General features: G+C 55.7%; 1 protein-coding gene and 1 long non-coding RNA gene across 7 annotated transcripts in view; one reads left to right on the top strand and one right to left on the bottom strand.

Moving 5' to 3' along the window:
* The window catches only part of LOC138224475 (uncharacterized), a 31,496-nt gene extending 29,869 nt beyond the window's left edge, over positions 1 to 1,627 (bottom strand). The window contains exons 1-2 of the long non-coding RNA XR_011182959.1: positions 1,397 to 1,627; positions 360 to 486 (exon numbers count right to left, since the gene is read on the bottom strand). This is a non-coding gene — a long non-coding RNA (uncharacterized lncRNA). The remainder of the gene's footprint in view (positions 1 to 359; positions 487 to 1,396) is intronic.
* depdc5 (DEP domain containing 5, GATOR1 subcomplex subunit) overlaps positions 1 to 17,776 on the top strand; it is a 47,755-nt gene that overhangs the window by 23,142 nt on the left and 6,837 nt on the right. For 4 of the 6 annotated variants that reach the window (XM_069181893.1, XM_069181898.1, XM_069181894.1 and 1 more), the window contains exons 24-37: positions 8 to 105; positions 212 to 271; positions 1,624 to 1,807; positions 2,546 to 2,706; positions 2,780 to 2,900; positions 6,756 to 6,923; positions 8,297 to 8,516; positions 10,505 to 10,638; positions 10,747 to 10,855; positions 11,069 to 11,131; positions 11,841 to 12,013; positions 12,216 to 12,293; positions 13,104 to 13,236; positions 17,115 to 17,223. In XM_069181893.1, the coding sequence (XP_069037994.1) occupies positions 8 to 105; positions 212 to 271; positions 1,624 to 1,807; positions 2,546 to 2,706; positions 2,780 to 2,900; positions 6,756 to 6,923; positions 8,297 to 8,516; positions 10,505 to 10,638; positions 10,747 to 10,855; positions 11,069 to 11,131; positions 11,841 to 12,013; positions 12,216 to 12,293; positions 13,104 to 13,236; positions 17,115 to 17,223 (1,811 nt within the window). The remainder of the gene's footprint in view (positions 1 to 7; positions 106 to 211; positions 272 to 1,623; positions 1,808 to 2,545; positions 2,707 to 2,779; positions 2,901 to 6,755; positions 6,924 to 8,296; positions 8,517 to 10,504; positions 10,639 to 10,746; positions 10,856 to 11,068; positions 11,132 to 11,840; positions 12,014 to 12,215; positions 12,294 to 13,103; positions 13,237 to 17,114; positions 17,224 to 17,776) is intronic. The other 2 variants (XM_069181896.1, XM_069181899.1) reach the window with 2 other exon arrangements.

Genomic DNA, 17,776 nt, shown 5'->3' on the forward strand with positions numbered 1-17,776 from the left:
GGCATAGGCGGTCAGCCGCACGGACGCTGGGCGAGAACAGTTTCTGTCTGAGTGGTGGGGGTGCAGAAGAGTTCGCCAGCAGCCCGGCCAGCAGCAACAGCACAGGTACCCCGACCCCCCGACCCCCGACCCCCGACCCCTGACCCCTGGACTCCCTGGCACAGGGGATAGTGTTGGCGTGTCGTGTGATGCTGGCATGTTGTGCCCTCAGGGACTCCGCTGAACCGCGGTAGCTCGTTTGAAGACTCGTCGTCCGGCAGCCCAGATCCCAGTGAGTTGTGAATATTGTCGTCTGTGGCGTGTCGTTGTGATTGCAGTGATAGTGTCAGTGCTGTCGCCATCGGGAAGTAGGAACATACCCTGTAAACGTCACGTGTCAGTCGGAGCCACAGGTCCCTGCAGGACAGGATCAGGATGCAGGCGGAGAGCAGGGAACAGTCCGTTTCCTCCCGAGCCGCAGGTCTGGGTGTTCATGTCCATTCATGCCTGCTGGCATAGAGAGCAAGGAATGTGGAATCTGTCCCTGTCTCTCGCTGTCATATACCCGTTACTCTCTCTCCACAGTCCCTGTCTCTCTCTGTCTGTAGGAGACCCTGTCTCTCTCTCTCCACATTCCCTGTCTCTCTCTGTCTGTAGGAGACCCTGTCTCTCTCTCTCCACATGCCCTGTCTCTCTCTGTCTGTAGGAGACCCTGTCTCTCTCTCTCCACATTCCCTGTCTCTCTCTGTCTGTAGAAGACCCTGTCTCTCTCCACAGTCCCTGTCTCTCTGTCTGTAGGAGACCCTGTGTCTCTCTCTGCAGTCCCTCTCTCTCTCTGTCTGTAGGAGACCCTGTGTCTCTCTCTGCAGTCCCTCTCTCTTTCTGTCTGTAGGAGACCCTGTCTCTCTCTGCAGTCCGTCTCTCTCTCTGTCTGTAGGAGACCCTGTGTCTCTCTCTGCAGTCCCTCTCTCTTTCTGTCTGTAGGAGACCCTGTCTCTCTCTGCAGTCCCTCTCTCTCTCTGTCTGTAGGAGACCCTGTGTCTCTGTCTGTAGGAGACCCTGTGTCTCTCTCTGCAGTCCCTGTCTCTCTGTCTGTAGGAGACCCTGTCTCTCTCTCTGCAGTCATGCTAAAAACTGGCTGCTCTTCTCTAAATAACCCAGCAGATCCAATAACAATTGTTGATTATGTGCAATTACGGGCATGTATTGATTATGTGCAGCACGGGCATGTATTGATTATGTGCAGCACGGGCATGTATTGATTATGTGCAGCATGAGCATGTATGGATTATGTGCAGCATGAACATGTATGGATTATGTGCAGCATGAACATGTATGGATTATGTGATGCACGGGCTTGTGGTCCCATGTGAACCATCGGTCAGCTCTGCTCTCTGTGCGAGTCGTTAACCCTCACCTGCACGCCGGAGGCTGCAACTGTCTTGCATGAGGAACAGGAGGTTGTCACTGTGATTCACGTTGAGAGCAGCGATACTGACACTCTCCTTTCTTTCTCTTTCTCCCGTTGTCTGTCTCTCTCTCTCGCTCCTCTCTGCCTCGATGGTTCTGTGCTTGGTCCCCTTCGCTCTGTCTCCCCCACGCTCTCCCCCTGCGCTGTGGGCGTGGGCTGTGCTGCTCTGACAGCTGTGGTGCTGTCTGCTCCCCCCACAGTGCCGGGATTCTGCTGCACCGTCGGGGTGGACTGGAAGTCCCTGACCACCCCCGCCTGCCTGCCCCTCACCACTGACTACTTCCCCGACAGGCAGAGCCTGCAGAACGACTACACTGAGGGCTGCTATGACCTGCTGCCCCAGACTGACCTGGACAGGTCTGGGAGAGAGGGAGAGGAGAGAGGGAGAGGAGAGAGGGAGAGGAGAGGGGAGAAGAGAGAGGGGAGAAGAGAGAGGGGAGAGGATAGAGGGAGCAGGGAGGAGAAGGGAGAGGGAGGAGGGAAGAGAAGAGGGAGGAGGAGGGAAGAGAAGAGGGAGGAGGAGGGAGAGGGAGGAGAAGGGAGAGGGAGGAGGGAAGAGAAGAGAGAGGGGAGAGGAGAGGGAGGAGAAGAGAGGGGAGAGGGAGGAGAAGAGAGAGGGGAGAGGGAGGAGAAGAGAGAGGGGAGAGGGAGGAGAAGAGAGAGGGGAGAGGGAGGAGAAGAGAGAGGGGAGGGAGGAGAAGAGAGAGGGGAGAGGGGAGAGGGGGTGAGAAGAGGGAGGAGAGAGAAGGGAGCAGGAGGGGGGGGGAAACAGGAGGGGGGAAGGGTGCAGAGGGGAGGAAATGAGAGGAGAGAAGGTGAGGGGAGGAGGAGATGAGGGGTGGAGGGAAGAGGCAAGAGGAGGTGGGGGCAGGAGAGGGAAGAGGGAGAAGGGATAAGAGAGAGGAGAGAAGGAGGGGCTGGGTGGGTTTGGAGGGGAGGAGGAAGAGGCAGGAGAGGGAGAGGAGAGGTGCTGAGAGGAAGATGGAGGGAGGAGGCGGGGGGAGGAGCTCGTTGGGGAGGGTCACGAGGGTCTGCTGTCAGAAGAGGGAGGGGGAGGGTCTGTCCTGCTCATCTCCGTGTCGACGCCCCCTGCAGGCGAGAGGACGACGCGCCGGTGCTGACCGCCCCCCAGGTGTTTGAGGAGTTCATCTGCCAGCGCCTGATGCAGGGCTACCAGCTGATCGTCCAGCCCCGGAACAGGACCCCCCCGCCCTCCAGCGCCCCCCCACTCAGCAGCAGCCCCCTCTACTCCAGAGGTACGGGGGGGATGGATGGGGGGGTCTCTTCGGGCCCCTGCCTCTCTTACACCTGCGCCGTGTCTCTCCCCAGGGCTGGTGTCCCGCAAGAGGCCAGAGGAGGAAGAGAGTCAGTATTGGCTCAGTATGGGGCGCACCTTCCACAAGGTGTGTCTGAAGGACAAGATCATCACCGTCACGCGGTACCTGCCCAAGTGAGTGACCTCCCTGCACTGTTACTGTCCTTGTGAAGTGACCTCCCTGCGCTGTGTTACTGTCCTTGTGACGTGACCTCACTGCTCTATGTTACTATCCTTCTGATGTGACCACACTGCTCTGTTACCGTCCTTGTCACCTGACCTCACTGTGCTGTGTTACCGTCCTTGTCACCTGACCTCACTGTGCTGTGTTACCGTCCTTGGGACGTGACCTCACTGCGCTGTGTTACCGTCCTTGTGACTTGACCTCACTGCTCTGTGTTACCGTCCTTGTGAACTCACTGCGCTGTGTTACTGTCCTTGTGACTTGACCTCTCTGCGCTGTTACTGTCCTTGTGACTTCACCACACTGCTCTGTATTACTGTCCTTGGGACGTGACCTCCCTGCTCTGTGTTACCGTCCTTGTGACTTCACCACACTGCTCTGTATTACTGTCCTTGGGATGTGACCTCACTGCTCTGTGTTACCGTCCTTGGGACGTGACCTCACTGCGCTGTGTTACCGTCCTTGTGACCTCACTGCGCTGTGTTACCGTCCTTGTGACCTCACTGCGCTGTGTTACCATCTTTGTGTCGTGACCTCCCTGCACTGTTACCGTCCTTGTGACTTGACCACACTGCTCTGTGTTACTGTCCTTCTGACCTCACTGCGCTGTGTTAACGTCCTTGTGACCTCACTGTGCTGTTACCGTCCTTCAGACGTGACCTCACTGTGCCGTGTTACCGTCCTTGTGACTTGATCACACTGCTCTGTGTAACCGTCCTTGTGACCTCACTGCGCTGTTACCATCTTTGTGACGATACCTCCCTGCGCTGTTACCGTCCTTGTGACTTGACCACACTGCTCTGTGTTACTGTCCTTGTGATGTGACCTCACTGCGCTGTGTTACTGTCCTTGTGATGTGACCTCACTGCGCTGTGTTACTGTCCTTGTGACGTGACCTCCCTGCGCTGTTACCGTCCTTGTGACCTGACTTCACTGCTCTGTGTTACCGTCCTTGTGACCTCACTGCGCTGTGTTACCGTCCTTGTCACCAGACCTCACTGCGCTGTGTTACCGTTCTTGTGAACTCACTGTGCTGTGTTACCGTCCTTGGGACGTGACCTCACTGCTCTGTGTTACCGTCCTTGGGACTTGACCACACTGCTCTGTGTTACCATCCTTGTCACCTGACCTCACTGCGCTGTGTTACCGTCCTTGTGACATGACCTCACTGCGCTGTGTTACCGTCCTTGTGACTTGACCTCACTGCTCTGTGTTACCGTCCTTGTGAACTCACTGCGCTGTGTTACTGTCCTTGTGACTTGACCTCCCTGCGCTGTTACTGTCCTTGTGACTTCACCACACTGCTCTGTGTTACCATCCTTGTCACCTGACCTCACTGCGCTGTGTTACCGTCCTTGTGACCTCACTGTGCTGTGTTACTATCTTTGTGACGTGACCTCCCTGCGCTGTTACCGTCCTTGTGACTTGACCACACTGCTCTGTGTTACCGTCCTTGTGAACTCACTGCGCTGTGTTACTGTCCTTGTGACATGACCTCACTCCGCTGTTACCGTCCTTGTGACATGACCTCACTGCGCTGTGTTACCGTCCTTGTGACTTGACCTCACTGCTCTGTGTTACCGTCCTTGTGAACTCACTGCGCTGTGTTACTGTCCTTGTGACTTGACCTCCCTGCGCTGTTACTGTCCTTGTGACTTCACCACACTGCTCTGTATTACTGTCCTTGGGATGTGACCTCACTGCTCTGTGTTACCGTCCTTGGGACGTGACTCACTGCGCTGTGTTACCGTCCTTGTGAACTCACTGCGCTGTGTTACCGTCCTTGTGACCTCACTGCGCTGTGTTACCATCTTTGTGACGATACCTCACTGCGCTGTTACTGTCCTTGTGACGTGCCCTCCCTGCACTGTTACCGTCCTTGTGACTTGACCACACTGCTCTGTGTTACTGTCCTTCTGACCTCACTGCGCTGTGTTACTGTCCTTGTGACCTCACTGTGCTGTGTTACCGTCCTTCAGACGTGACCTCACTGTGCTGTGTTACTGTCCTTGTGACCTCACTGTGCTGTGTTACCGTCCTTCAGACGTGACCTCACTGTGCTGTGTTACCGTCCTTGTGACTTGACCACACTGCTCTGTGTAACCGTCCTTGTGACCTCACTGCACTGTTAACGTCCTTGTGACCTCACTGCGCTGTTACCATCTTTGTGACGTTACCTCCCTGCGCTGTTACAGTCCTTGTGACTTGACCACACTGCTCTGTGTTACTGTCCTTGTGATGTGACCTCACTGCGCTGTGTTACTGTCCTTGTGATGTGACCTCACTGCGCTGTGTTACTGTCCTTGTGATGTGACCTCCCTGCGCTGTTACCGTCCTTGTGACCTGACTTCACTGCTCTGTGTTACCGTCCTTGTGACCTCACTGCGCTGTGTTACCGTCCTTGTCACCAGACCTCACTGCGCTGTGTTACCGTTCTTGTGACCTCACTGTGCTGTGTTACCGTCCTTGGGACGTGACCTCACTGCTCTGTGTTACCGTCCTGGGGACGTGACCTCACTGCTCTGTGTTACCGTCCTTGGGACTTGACCACACTGCTCTGTGTTACCATCCTTGTCACCTGACCTCACTGCTCTGTGTTACCGTCCTTGTGACCTCACTGCGCTGTGTTACTATCTTTGTGACGTGACCTCCCTGCGCTGTTACCGTCCTTGTGACTTGACCACACTGCTCTGTGTTACCGTCCTTCTGACCTCACTGCCCTGTGTTACCGTCCTTGTGACGTGACCTCCCTGCGCTGTGTTACCGTCCTTGTGACGTGACCTCCCTGCGCTGTGTTACTGTCCTTGTGACGTGACCTCCCTGCGCTGTTACCGTCCTTGTGACGTGACCTCCCTGCGCTGTTACCGTCCTTGGGACGTGACCTCACTGCTCTTTGTTACCGTCCTTGGGACGTGACCTCACTGCTCTGTGTTATCGTCCTTGTGACTTGACCTCACTGTGCTGTGTTACCGTTCTTGTGACCTCACTGCGCTGTGTTACCATCTTTGTGACGATACCTCACTGTGCTGTGTTACCGTCCTTGTGACGTGCCCTCCCTGCGCTGTTACCGTCCTTGTGACTTGACCACACTGCTCTGTTACTGTCCTTGTGACGTGACCTCACTGCTCTGTTACTGTCCTTGTGACGTGACCTCACTGCTCTGTTACTTTCCTTGTGACGTGATCTCACTGCGCTGTGTTACTGTCCTTGTGACGTGACCTCACTGCGCTTTTACTGTCCTTGTGACGTGACCCCCCTGCTCTGTGTTACTGTCCTTGTGACGTGACCCCCCTGCTCTGTGTTACTGTCCTTGTGACGTGACCTCACTGCTCTGTGTTACTGTCCTTGTGACGTGACCTCCCTGCCCTGTGTTACTGTCCTTGTGACGTGACCCCCCTGCTCTGTGTTACTGTCCTTGTGACGTGACCCCCCTGCTCTGTGTTACTGTCCTTGTGACGTGATCTCACTGCTCTATTACTGTCCTTGTGACGTTACCTCCCTGCCCTGTGTTACTGTCCTTGTGACGTGACCTCACTGCGCTGTTACTGTCCTTGTGACGTGACCTCACTGCTCTGTTACTGTCCTTGTGATGGGACCTCCCTGCCCTGTGTTACTGTCCTTGTGACGTGACCTCCCTGCCCTGTGTTACTGTCCTTGTGACGTGACCTCACCGCCCTGTGTTACTGTCCTTGTGATGTGACCTCCCTGCCCTGTGTTACTGTCCTTGTGACGTGACCTCCCTGCGCTGTGTTGCATTCTTGTTCTTGTTGTGACGTGTGTCTCTGGGGTGCTGTGCTTTCTCTCAGGTACCCCTATGAATGTGCTCAGATCCAGTATAGCTACAGTCTGTGTCCCTCCCACTCGGACGGTCACTTCCAGTCCTGCTGGGTGGAGTTCAGCCACGAGCGTCTGGAGGAGTACAAGTGGAATTACCTGGACCAGTACATCTGCTCGGCCGGATCCGAGGACTTCAGGTACTGAGAGGGGGAGGGCGGAGCACGGCGAGAAGGGTGATTCTCTTCCCTCTTCACTTATCCCCTCTCTCCCGCTGTGTCTGATATTCCTGTGACTCCCGGCTCTCTCCTCTCTCCCGCTGTGTCTGATATTCCTGTGACTCCCGGCTCTCTCCTCTCTCCCGCTGTGTCTGATATTCCGGTGACTCCCGGCTCTCTCCTCTCTCCCGCTGTGTCTGATATTCCGGTGACTCCCGGCTCTCTCCTCTCTCCCGCTGTGTCTGCTATTCCGGTGACTCCCGGCTCTCTCCTCTCTCCCGCTGTGTCTGCTATTCCGGTGACTCCCGGCTCTCTCCTCTCTCCCGCTGTGTCTGCTATTCCGGTGACTCCCGGCTCTCTCCTCTCTCCCGCTGTGTCTGCTATTCCGGTGACTCCCGGCTCTCTCCTCTCTCCCGCTGTGTCTGCTATTCCGGTGACTCCCGGCTCTCTCCTCTCTCCCGCTGTGTCTGCTATTCCGGTGACTCCCGGCTCTCTCCTCTCTCCCGCTGTGTCTGCTATTCCGGTGACTCCCGGCTCTCTCCTCTCTCCCGCTGTGTCTGCTATTCCGGTGACTCCCGGCTCTCTCCTCTCTCCCGCTGTGTCTGCTATTCCGGTGACTCCCGGCTCTCTCCTCTCTCCCGCTGTGTCTGCTATTCCGGTGACTCCCGGCTCTCTCCTCTCTCCCGCTGTGTCTGCTATTCCGGTGACTCCCGGCTCTCTCCTCTCTCCCGCTGTGTCTGCTATTCCGGTGACTCCCGGCTCTCTCCTCTCTCCCGCTGTGTCTGCTATTCCGGTGACTCCCGGCTCTCTCCTCTCTCCCGCTGTGTCTGCTATTCCGGTGACTCCCGGCTCTCTCCTCTCTCCCGCTGTGTCTGCTATTCCGGTGACTCCCGGCTCTCTCCTCTCTCCCGCTGTGTCTGCTATTCCGGTGACTCCCGGCTCTCTCCTCTCTCCCGCTGTGTCTGCTATTCCGGTGACTCCCGGCTCTCTCCTCTCTCCCGCTGTGTCTGCTATTCCGGTGACTCCCGGCTCTCTCCTCTCTCCCGCTGTGTCTGCTATTCCGGTGACTCCCGCCTCTCTCCTCTCTCCCGCTGTGTCTGCTATTCCGGTGACTCCCGCCTCTCTCCTCTCTCCCGCTGTGTCTGCTATTCCGGTGACTCCCGCCTCTCTCCTCTCTCCCGCTGTGTCTGCTATTCCGGTGACTCCCGCCTCTCTCCTCTCTCCCGCTGTGTCTGCTATTCCGGTGACTCCCGCCTCTCTCCTCTCTCCCGCTGTGTCTGCTATTCCGGTGACTCCCGGCTCTCTCCTCTCTCCCGCTGTGTCTGATATTCCGGTGACTCCCGGCTCTCTCCCAGCCTGATCGACTCCCTGAAGTTCTGGCGAACGCGGTTCCTGCTGCTGCCGGCGTGCGTGTCGGCGGTGCGGCGGATGGCGGAGGGCGATGGGCGCTGTGATGTGTACGGCGACCGGCCGCACGGTGAGGCCGACGACTGGGCCCTGCTGGACGGCTTCATCCGCTTCACTGAAGGGCTGAACCGCATCCGGCGCCGGCACCGCTCGGACCGCATGATCCGGGTCAGTCGCTGGGAGTGGCAGGAAGGAGGCCTGAGAGGGGCTCTCGGTCGCGTTGTTGACAGTAATGATTCCTCACACTTCTATGGCACTATTCTGGACTCTCCACTGACAGCTCTTTATAGGTAATGGGGAATCCCACTACCGCCACCAGTGTGCAGCCCCACCTGGGTGATGCACCAGTCCTCTCCCCACACTCCAGCTCCCAGTGGGGAGGAGAACAGAGTGATGGAGCCAGTTCAGAGATGGGGATTATTATTAAATTAAATTCAATTTATTTTTATATAGCACCTTTCACAACAAGGTTGCCCCCAAGGCGCTTAACGAAGCAACTGACCATACATGTTGTGAACACAGAACAGAAAAGACCAGAAGACAATGGAGGAGAGGAACCAAAAACTCCTTAGTAAGAAGAAAATAAACCTTTAGGTGTCCAAGGTCAACTGGCTGCCCAACCCCTTTGGGCATGCTAACATTATATAATTAAAAAAAAGGAAGAAATGAATGTTTTCATGTTTTCTGTATGTCAGTACTCTATGCAGTTCTCTGTAGACCAGCAAAAACGATGTCCCTCTTGGATCCATGGCAGTGATGCAGCATCCAACTCAGATGGTACCCAGCCCGGGCGCCATCCGGACATGTGGGGAGGAGAATAGGATAGTTGGGTCAGAGCAGATGTATCTACCTGGTGGGCCAACACAGAGACACACAATGGCATGGACAGCAGCCCCAGCAGCCATGGTTGCAGCAGGCTATGATGTCAGGTGTGGGCAGGCTAGGCTGAAGTAATAGGTCTTCAGTTTGGATTTGAACACTGAGATTGACTCGGCATCCCGAATATGGGGTGGGAGAGTCTTCCATAAGCTAGGGGCCCTGTAACTAAAGGCTTTTATTGCCAGCTGTTTTTTATTAATGTATGGAATATGAAGAAGACCTGCAGAAGACCTTCTATGATCTAAGCGGGCGACGTGGATGGTAAACATGAATAAGTTCCATTAGATAGACAGGTGCCTGACCTCTGAGAGCCTTGTAAGTAAGTAGAAGGATTTTGACAGGAAGCCAATGAAGAGAGCTAAGTATTGGGGTTATATGGTTGTACTTTCTACTCCTATTAACAATTCCAGCTGCTGCATTCTGAATTCGCTGTAAGGTGTTGAAAGAGTGTTGGGTGCTCCCTGATAGTAGGGCATTGCAGTAGCCTAACCTGCTGTATACAAGAGCATGTATTAACTTCTCTGTGTCTTCAGTGGAGACAAACTGCTTTCGTTTGGCAATATTTCTTAACTGTAGCAAGCATGTTTTAGATACTGTTTTAACATGAGTTAAATGAGAGCCTTGTGTCTAATATAACACCTAGGTTATGTGCAGAGTCTTTGAGGCAAATTTTTTAATCCTCTGAGTTAAGTGCTGAAGTTATAGTAGTCCTATCAGTATTGTTGCCTCCAAACAACAGAACCTCAGTTTTATCAGAGTTGAGTAACAAAAAGTTTTCACACATCCAATCTTTACTTCATTAATGCAATTAACTAAAGTAATAATAGAAGAGTTGTCGTTTGGTGTAAACAAAATGCATATTTGAGTGTCATCAGCATATGAATGAAAGTTAATATTATTTTTTCGTATTATCTTACCAAGCGGCAGCATGTTGGGATTTTTAATGACACAGAGAGTCAGGACCTCAGTTTTACGTCTCATCCGAAGGACGGCGCCCGTTTACAGTATAGTGTCCCCGTCACTATACTGGGGCATTAGGACCCACACAGACCGCAGGGTGAGCGCCCCCTGCTGGCCCCACTAACACCTCTTCCAGCAGCAACCTTAGTTTTTCCCAGGAGTCTCTCCTCCAGGTACTGACCAGGCTCACACCTGCTGGGCTTCAGTGGGGCTGCCGGTGGGGAGCTGCAGGGTGATATGGCTGCCAGTGGCGAGCTGCAGGGTGATATGGCTGCCGGCTGCTGTTGATCAGTTTCGGTCTTCAATCCCCCTCACAGAAGGGAGCAGCGATGAAGGGTCTGCCGGTGTCGGGGCCGCTGGCTGCCTACCCCCAGGAGCCCACAGCGCCCCCTGTGGGCAAGAAGGGAACTTCGGCCCTGTCAGCCTTGCTGGAGATGGAGGCGAATCACAAGTGAGTTCCCGCCGCCCTCTGGTGGTGGAGTGTCGTGTTGCGGTGCGTCTGGCTCGCTGCGGGGCTGGGCCGTCTCGCGGCTAACGATGCGCTGTGCTTCCCGAGCAGGAGCCTTGAGGAGCATCAGGCCGCAATGCTGGCTGGGAAATCTGCAGCTCCGCCGAGCGACACGGTGGCTGTTGCCATGACGCCGACTTTTGTGGACAGCCCCCGAAAGGTGAGCACGAGGGCGCGGGGGCGCGGGCGCGTGCTGTGGTGCAGCTGGGAGCCCCGGCGCTGGGTGCTGAAAGCCCTGTTCGCTCTGTGCTGTCTGCTGTGGGTTGTGGTCCTGTGGTGGTTGTGTTCTTTAGCTCTCTGTGCTCTTTTCTCTCCTCCTCCCTGCGCCCGTCTCTCCTCCTCCCTCCCTGTCTCCCTCTCTCTGCGCTGACAGGACGGGGCCTTCCTCCTGGAGTTTGTTCGCAGCCCTCGCTCCTCCTCCATCTTCCACCCCCAGGTCAGTGACCCTGCTCCTCTGCCCCCGGGGTTTAGTTAAGACTCCTCTCCTGCCCCTCAGCTGCGTGTGTCTGAAATCCCCCGGCTGTGTGTCCAGTTGCTGCCTCTCTCGTTTACCGAGCTCGTTTGTCTGCCCATCAACTCAAGTCCCAGCATGCGGTGACAGCGATGGAGTGGTGTGTCACACGCGTGTGCGCCAGGATGCTCTGCCTGCCTCAGTGGTGGAACAGGGTCCCTGTGTGGAGCTCCCTGCCTTGATTAATGCTCAGTGCGCCCTGCTGATTGCCTGTCTGCCTGTCTGCCTGTCTGCCTGTCTGCCCGTCTGCCCGTCTGCCCGTCTGCCCGTCTGCCCGTCTGCCCGTCTGCCCGTCTGCCCGTCTGCCCGTCTGCCCGTCTGCCCGTCTGCCCGTCTGCCCGCCTGCCCGCCCGCCTGCCTGCCTGCCCGCCCGCCTGCCTGCCTGCCTGCCTGCCTGCCCGCCTGCCCGCCTGCCCGCCTGCCCGCCTGCCCGCCTGCCTGCCTGCCTGCCTGCCTGCCTGTCTGTCCCCCTGCCTGGATTCATGCTCAGTGCTCCCTGCTGATCTCTGTCTGTCTGTCTGAAACAACATCCAGAAACCCCAGTCCAGCTCTGGTGGGTGGGGGGATCGGACTGTGCTGTAGAAGGTGCAGTTTTCTGTTTGAAACTTAGACTGCGACTCCTGTGCTGGCCTAGATGTCAGTGGATCAGACAGCAACCAATCCCGTGGAGAGCGGAGTGACAGAGAAGCCAGCTGTCCAATCAGGAGAGAGGACTGGACCCGGGGGCTTTAACCAGCTGGGGGGTCCAGTTGGATCTCAGAATTCTGGAGAGGCGGGGCCACCATCTGGAGTTGCTACGGAGAACAGGTATATGTTCAGAAGGTGACTTTCAAATGTCACTTTGTGAGCACAGTAAATGAATTGTGTATGTTATCTATCAAGAATATATATCAAAATGTCTGTAGTTACAAAACTCAATTTTTAGCACAATCTAGAATGAGGAACATACTTCTTAATGCAAGATGCAGAGCTCCGCAGTGCTGCTCATGTCTGTCCTGTGCTCCTGCAGTGCCCAGGCCCCAGGAGCGTCCAGCCTGACCTCCTCCTCCACACTGACGGAGATACTGGAAGCTCTCAAGCACCCGACGTGAGACAACAGTGCCATCTGGCCTGTCGTGGTGGGGTGTGGAGATGTGTGTGCAGCCTGTGTGTGCTGTTGAGATACGTGTGTGCAGCGTGTGTGTGTGCTGTTGAGATACGTGTGTGTGCAGCGTGTGTGTGTGCTGTTGAGATGTGTGTGCTGTTGAGATACGTGTGTGTGTGCAGCCTGTGTGTGCTGTTGAGATACGTGTGTGCAGCGTGTGTGTGTGCTGTTGAGATACGTGTGTGTGCAGCGTGTGTGTGTGCTGTTGAGATGTGTGTGCTGTTGAGATACGTGTGTGTGTGCAGCCTGTGTGTGCTGTTGAGATACGTGTGTGCAGCGTGTGTGTGTGCTGTTGAGATACGTGTGTGTGCAGCGTGTGTGTGTGCTGTTGAGATACGTGTGTGTGTGCAGCGTGTGTGTGTGCAGCGTGTGTGTGTGCAGCTGAGATGTGTGTGCTGTTGAGATGTGTGTGCTGTTGAGATGTGTGTGCTGTTGAGATGTGTGTGCAGCCTGTGTGTGCAGCCTGTGTGTGCTGTTGAGATACGTGTGCACACCCTTGTGCTGAGGGGTGTGTGCAGTGTGTGTGGGGGTGTTGAGGGGTGTGTGCAGTGTGTGTGTGCGGGTGTTGAGGGGTGTGTACACCCTCGTGTTGAAGGATGTGTGCAGTGTGTGGGGGGGTGTTGAGGGATGTGTGCAGTGTGAATTTGTTTTTTTGGATGTGGTGTGTGTGTGTTGTGAATTTGTGTTGTGTGTACATTGTGAATTTGGGGTACTATCTGCTCCTTGTGAATTTGGGGGTTCTGTGTCCTGCAGGACCGGGGTGCAGCTCCTCCCTGAGCAGAAGGGTCTTCCTCCCAACTGCTTCATCAGTGCGGAGGTCGTTCACTGGCTGGTCAGCAACGTGGAGGGCGTGGCTACGCAGGGCATGGCCATTGACATCATGCAGGTACCGCCCCTCGGCCCGCCCCGCCTGTACCTGTAGCAGCCAGTCTGCCTGATCCCTCTGTCTGTCTGTCTGCATCTGACCCTGCATCTGTCTGTCTGACCCTGTATCTGTCTGTCTCTGTCTGACTGCATCTGACCCTGCGTCTGTCTGACCCTGCATCTGTCTGTCTGACTACATCTGACCCTGCGTCTGTCTCACCCTGCGTCTGTCTGTCTGTCTCTCTCTGTCCGACTGCATCTGACCCTGCGTCTGTATGACCCTGTCTCTCTGTCTGTCTACATCTGACCCTGCGTCTGTCTGTCTGTCTCTGTCTGACTGCATCTGACCCTGCGTCTGTCTGACCCTGCATCTGTCTGTCTGACTACATCTGACCCTGCGTCTGTCTCACCCTGCGTCTGTCTGTCTGTCTCTCTCTGTCCGACTGCATCTGACCCTGCGTCTGTATGACCCTGTCTCTCTGTCTGTCTACATCTGACCCTGCGTCTGTCTGTCTGTCTCTCTCTGTCTGACTGCATCTGACCCTGCGTCTGTCTGACCCTACATCTGTCTCTCTCTTTCTGACTACGTCTGACCCTGCGTCTGTCTGTCTCTGTCTGACTGCATCTGACCCTGCGTCTGTCTGACCCTACATCTGTCTCTCTCTTTCTGACTACGTCTGACCCTGCGTCTGTCTGTCTGTCTCTGACTACATCTGACCCTGCGTCTGTCTGACCCTACATCTGTCTCTCTCTTTCTGACTACATCTGACCCTGCGTCTGTCTGTCTGTCTCTGACTACATCTGACCCTGCGTCTGTCTGTCTCTGACTACATCTGACCCTACATCTGTCTGTCTCTGACTACATCTGACCCTGCGTCTGTCTCTCTCTCTGTCTGACTACATCTGACCCTGCGTCTGTCTGACCCTGCATCTGTCTGTCTGTCTGACTACATCTGACCCTGCGTCTCTCTGTCTCGTTCTGACTACATCTGACCCTGCGTCTGTCTGTCTGTCTCTCTCTGTCTGACTACATCTGACCCTGCATCTGTCTGTCTGTCTGACTACGTCTGACCCTGCGTCTGTCTGTCTGACCCTGCATCTGTCTGCATCTGTCTGTCTTTGTCTGACCCTGCGTCTGTCTGACCCTGCGTCTGTCTGACCCTGCGTCTGTCTGTCTCTGTCTGACTACATCTGACCCTGCGTCTGTCTGTCTGTCTCTGTCTGACTACATCTGACCCTGCGTCTGTCTGTCTGACCCTGCATCTGTCTGTCTCTGTCTGACTACATCTGACCCTGCGTCTGTCTGACCCTGCGTCTGTCTGACTGCATCTGACCCTGCGTCTGTCTGACACTGCGTCTGTCTGACTGCATCTGACCCTGCGTCTGTCTGACCCTGCATCTGTCTGTCTCTGTCTGACTGCATCTGACCCTGCGTCTGTCTGACCCTGCATCTGTCTGTCTCTGTCTGACTGCATCTGACCCTGCGTCTGTCTGACCCTACATCTGTCTGTCTGACTACATCTGACCCTGCGTCTGTCTCACCCTGCGTCTGTCTGTCTGTCTCTCTCTGTCCGACTGCATCTGACCCTGTCTCTCTGTCTGTCTACATCTGACCCTGCGTCTGTCTGACCCTGCATCTGTCTGTCTCTGTCTGATTACATCTGACCCTGCGTCTGTCTGACCCTGTCTCTGTCTGATTACATCTGACCCTGCGTCTGTCTGACCTGCGTCTGTCTGTCTCTGTCTGACTGCATCTGACCCTGCGTCTGTCTGACCCTGCATCTGTCTGTCTGACTACATCTGACCCTGCGTCTGTCTCACCCTGCGTCTGTCTGTCTGTCTCTCTCTGTCCGACTGCATCTGACCCTGCGTCTGTATGACCCTGTCTCTCTGTCTGTCTACATCTGACCCTGCGTCTGTCTGTCTGTCTCTGTCTGACTGCATCTGACCCTGCGTCTGTCTGACCCTGCATCTGTCTGTCTGACTACATCTGACCCTGCGTCTGTCTCACCCTGCGTCTGTCTGTCTGTCTCTCTCTGTCCGACTGCATCTGACCCTGCGTCTGTATGACCCTGTCTCTCTGTCTGTCTACATCTGACCCTGCGTCTGTCTGTCTGTCTCTGTCTGACTGCATCTGACCCTGCGTCTGTCTGACCCTACATCTGTCTCTCTCTTTCTGACTACGTCTGACCCTGCGTCTGTCTGTCTGTCTCTGTCTGACTGCGTCTGACCCTACATCTGTCTCTCTCTTTCTGACTACGTCTGACCCTGCGTCTGTCTGTCTGTCTCTGACTACATCTGACCCTGCGTCTGTCTGACCCTACATCTGTCTCTCTCTTTCTGACTACATCTGACCCTGCATCTGTCTGTCTGTCTCTGACTACATCTGACCCTGCGTCTGTCTGTCTCTGACTACATCTGACCCTGCGTCTGTCTGACACTACATCTGTCTCTCTCTTTCTGACTACATCTGACCCTGCGTCTGTCTGTCTGTCTCTGACTACATCTGACCCTGCGTCTGTCTGTCTGTCTCTGACTACATCTGACCCTGCGTCTGTCTGACCCTACATCTGTCTGTCTCTGACTACATCTGACCCTGCGTCTGTCTGTCTCTCTCTCTGTCTGACTACATCTGACCCTGCGTCTGTGTGACCCTGCATCTGTCTGTCTGTCTGACTACATCTGACCCTGCGTCTCTCTGTCTCGTTCTGACTACATCTGACCCTGCATCTGTCTGTCTGTCTGACTACGTCTGACCCTGCGTCTGTTTGTCTGACCCTGCATCTGTCTGTCTGTCTGTCTCTGTCTGACTACATCTGACCCTGCGTCTGTCTGTCTGTCTCTGTCTGACTACATCTGACCCTGCGTCTGTCTGTCTGACCCTGCATCTGTCTGTCTCTGTCTGACTACATCTGACCCTGCGTCTGTCTGACCCTGCGTCTGTCTGACTGCATCTGACCCTGCGTCTGTCTGACTGCATCTGACCCTGCGTCTGTCTGACCCTGCATCTGTCTGTCTCTGTCTGACTGCATCTGACCCTGCGTCTGTCTGACCCTACATCTGTCTGTCTCACCCTGCGTCTGTCTGTCTGTCTCTCTCTGTCCGACTGCATCTGACCCTGCGTCTGTATGACCCTGTCTCTCTGTCTGTCTACATCTGACCCTGCGTCTGTCTGTCTGTCTCTGTCTGACTGCATCTGACCCTGCATCTGTCTGACCCTACATCTGTCTCTCTCTTTCTGACTACATCTGACCCTGCGTCTGTCTGACCCTGCGTCTGTCTGACCCTGCGTCTGTCTGTCTCTGTCTGACTACATCTGACCCTGCGTCTGTCTGACCCTACATCTGTCTGTCTCTGTCTGACCCTGCATCTGTCTGTCTCTCTCTCTGTCTGACTACATCTGACCCTGCGTCTGTCTGACCCTGCATCTGTCTGTCTGTCTGACTACATCTGACCCTGCGTCTGTCTGTCTGTCTCTGTCTGACTACATCTGACCCTGTGTCTGTCTGTCTCTGTCTGACTACATCTGACCCTGTGTCTGTCTGTCTGTCTCTGTCTGACTACATCTGACCCTGCATCTGTCTGTCTGTCTGACTACATCTGACCCTGCGTCTGTCTGTCTGTCTCTGTCTGACCCTGCGTCTGTCTGACCCTGCATCTGGCTGTCTGACTGCATCTGACCCATCTGTCTGTTTGTCTCTGTCTGACTACATCTGACCATGTGTTTGTCTAACACTGGGTCTGTCTGTCCGTCCCTGTCTGACTGCATCTGACCCTGCGTCTGTCTGTCTGACCCTGCATCTGTCTGTCTGTCTGACTACATCTGACCCTGCGTCTGTCTGACCTGCGTCTCTCTCGTTCTGACTACATCTGACCCTGTGTCTGTCTGTCTTGCTGTAGAAGATGCTGGAAGACCAGCTCATTGCCCATGCGTCAGGAGAAGCCATGCGCACTTTCGTCTACGGCTTTTACTTCTATAGGATTGTGGCCGACAGGGATCCAGACCGAAGTGAGTCATCTGCCTGTCTACCTGTCTGTCCCCCTGCCCCCTGTGGCCTCGGGCCCCTGGCTCTGACTCGGGGTGCTCCCCTGTCCCCCTGTCTGTCCCCCTGTGGCCCCTGGCTCTGACTCGACCTTGCTCCCCTGTCCCCCTGTCTGTCCCCCTGTGGCCCCTGGCTCTGACTCGGGGTGCTCCCCTGTCCCCCTGTCTGTCCCCCTGTGGCCCCTGGCTCTGACTCGGGCTGCTCCCCTGTTCCCCTGTCTGTCCCCCTGTGGCCCCTGGCTCTGACTCGACCTTGCTTTCCTGTCCCCCTGTGGCCCCTGGCTCTGACTCGGGCTGCTCCCCTGTCCCCCTGTCTGTCCCCCTGTGGCCCCTGGCTCTGACTCGACCTTGCTCTCCTGTCCCCCTGTGGCCCCTGGCTCTGACTCGAGCTTGCTCTCCTGTCCCCCTGTCTGTCCCCCTGTGGCCCGTGGCTCTGACTCGGGCTGCTCCCCTGTCCCCCTGTGGCCCCTGGCTCTGACTCGGGGTGCTCCCCTGTCCCCCTGTGGCCCCTGGCTCTGAC

This window comes from Lepisosteus oculatus, chromosome 22 (assembly GCF_040954835.1).
Source record: "Lepisosteus oculatus isolate fLepOcu1 chromosome 22, fLepOcu1.hap2, whole genome shotgun sequence".
NCBI lineage: Eukaryota > Metazoa > Chordata > Actinopteri > Semionotiformes > Lepisosteidae > Lepisosteus > Lepisosteus oculatus.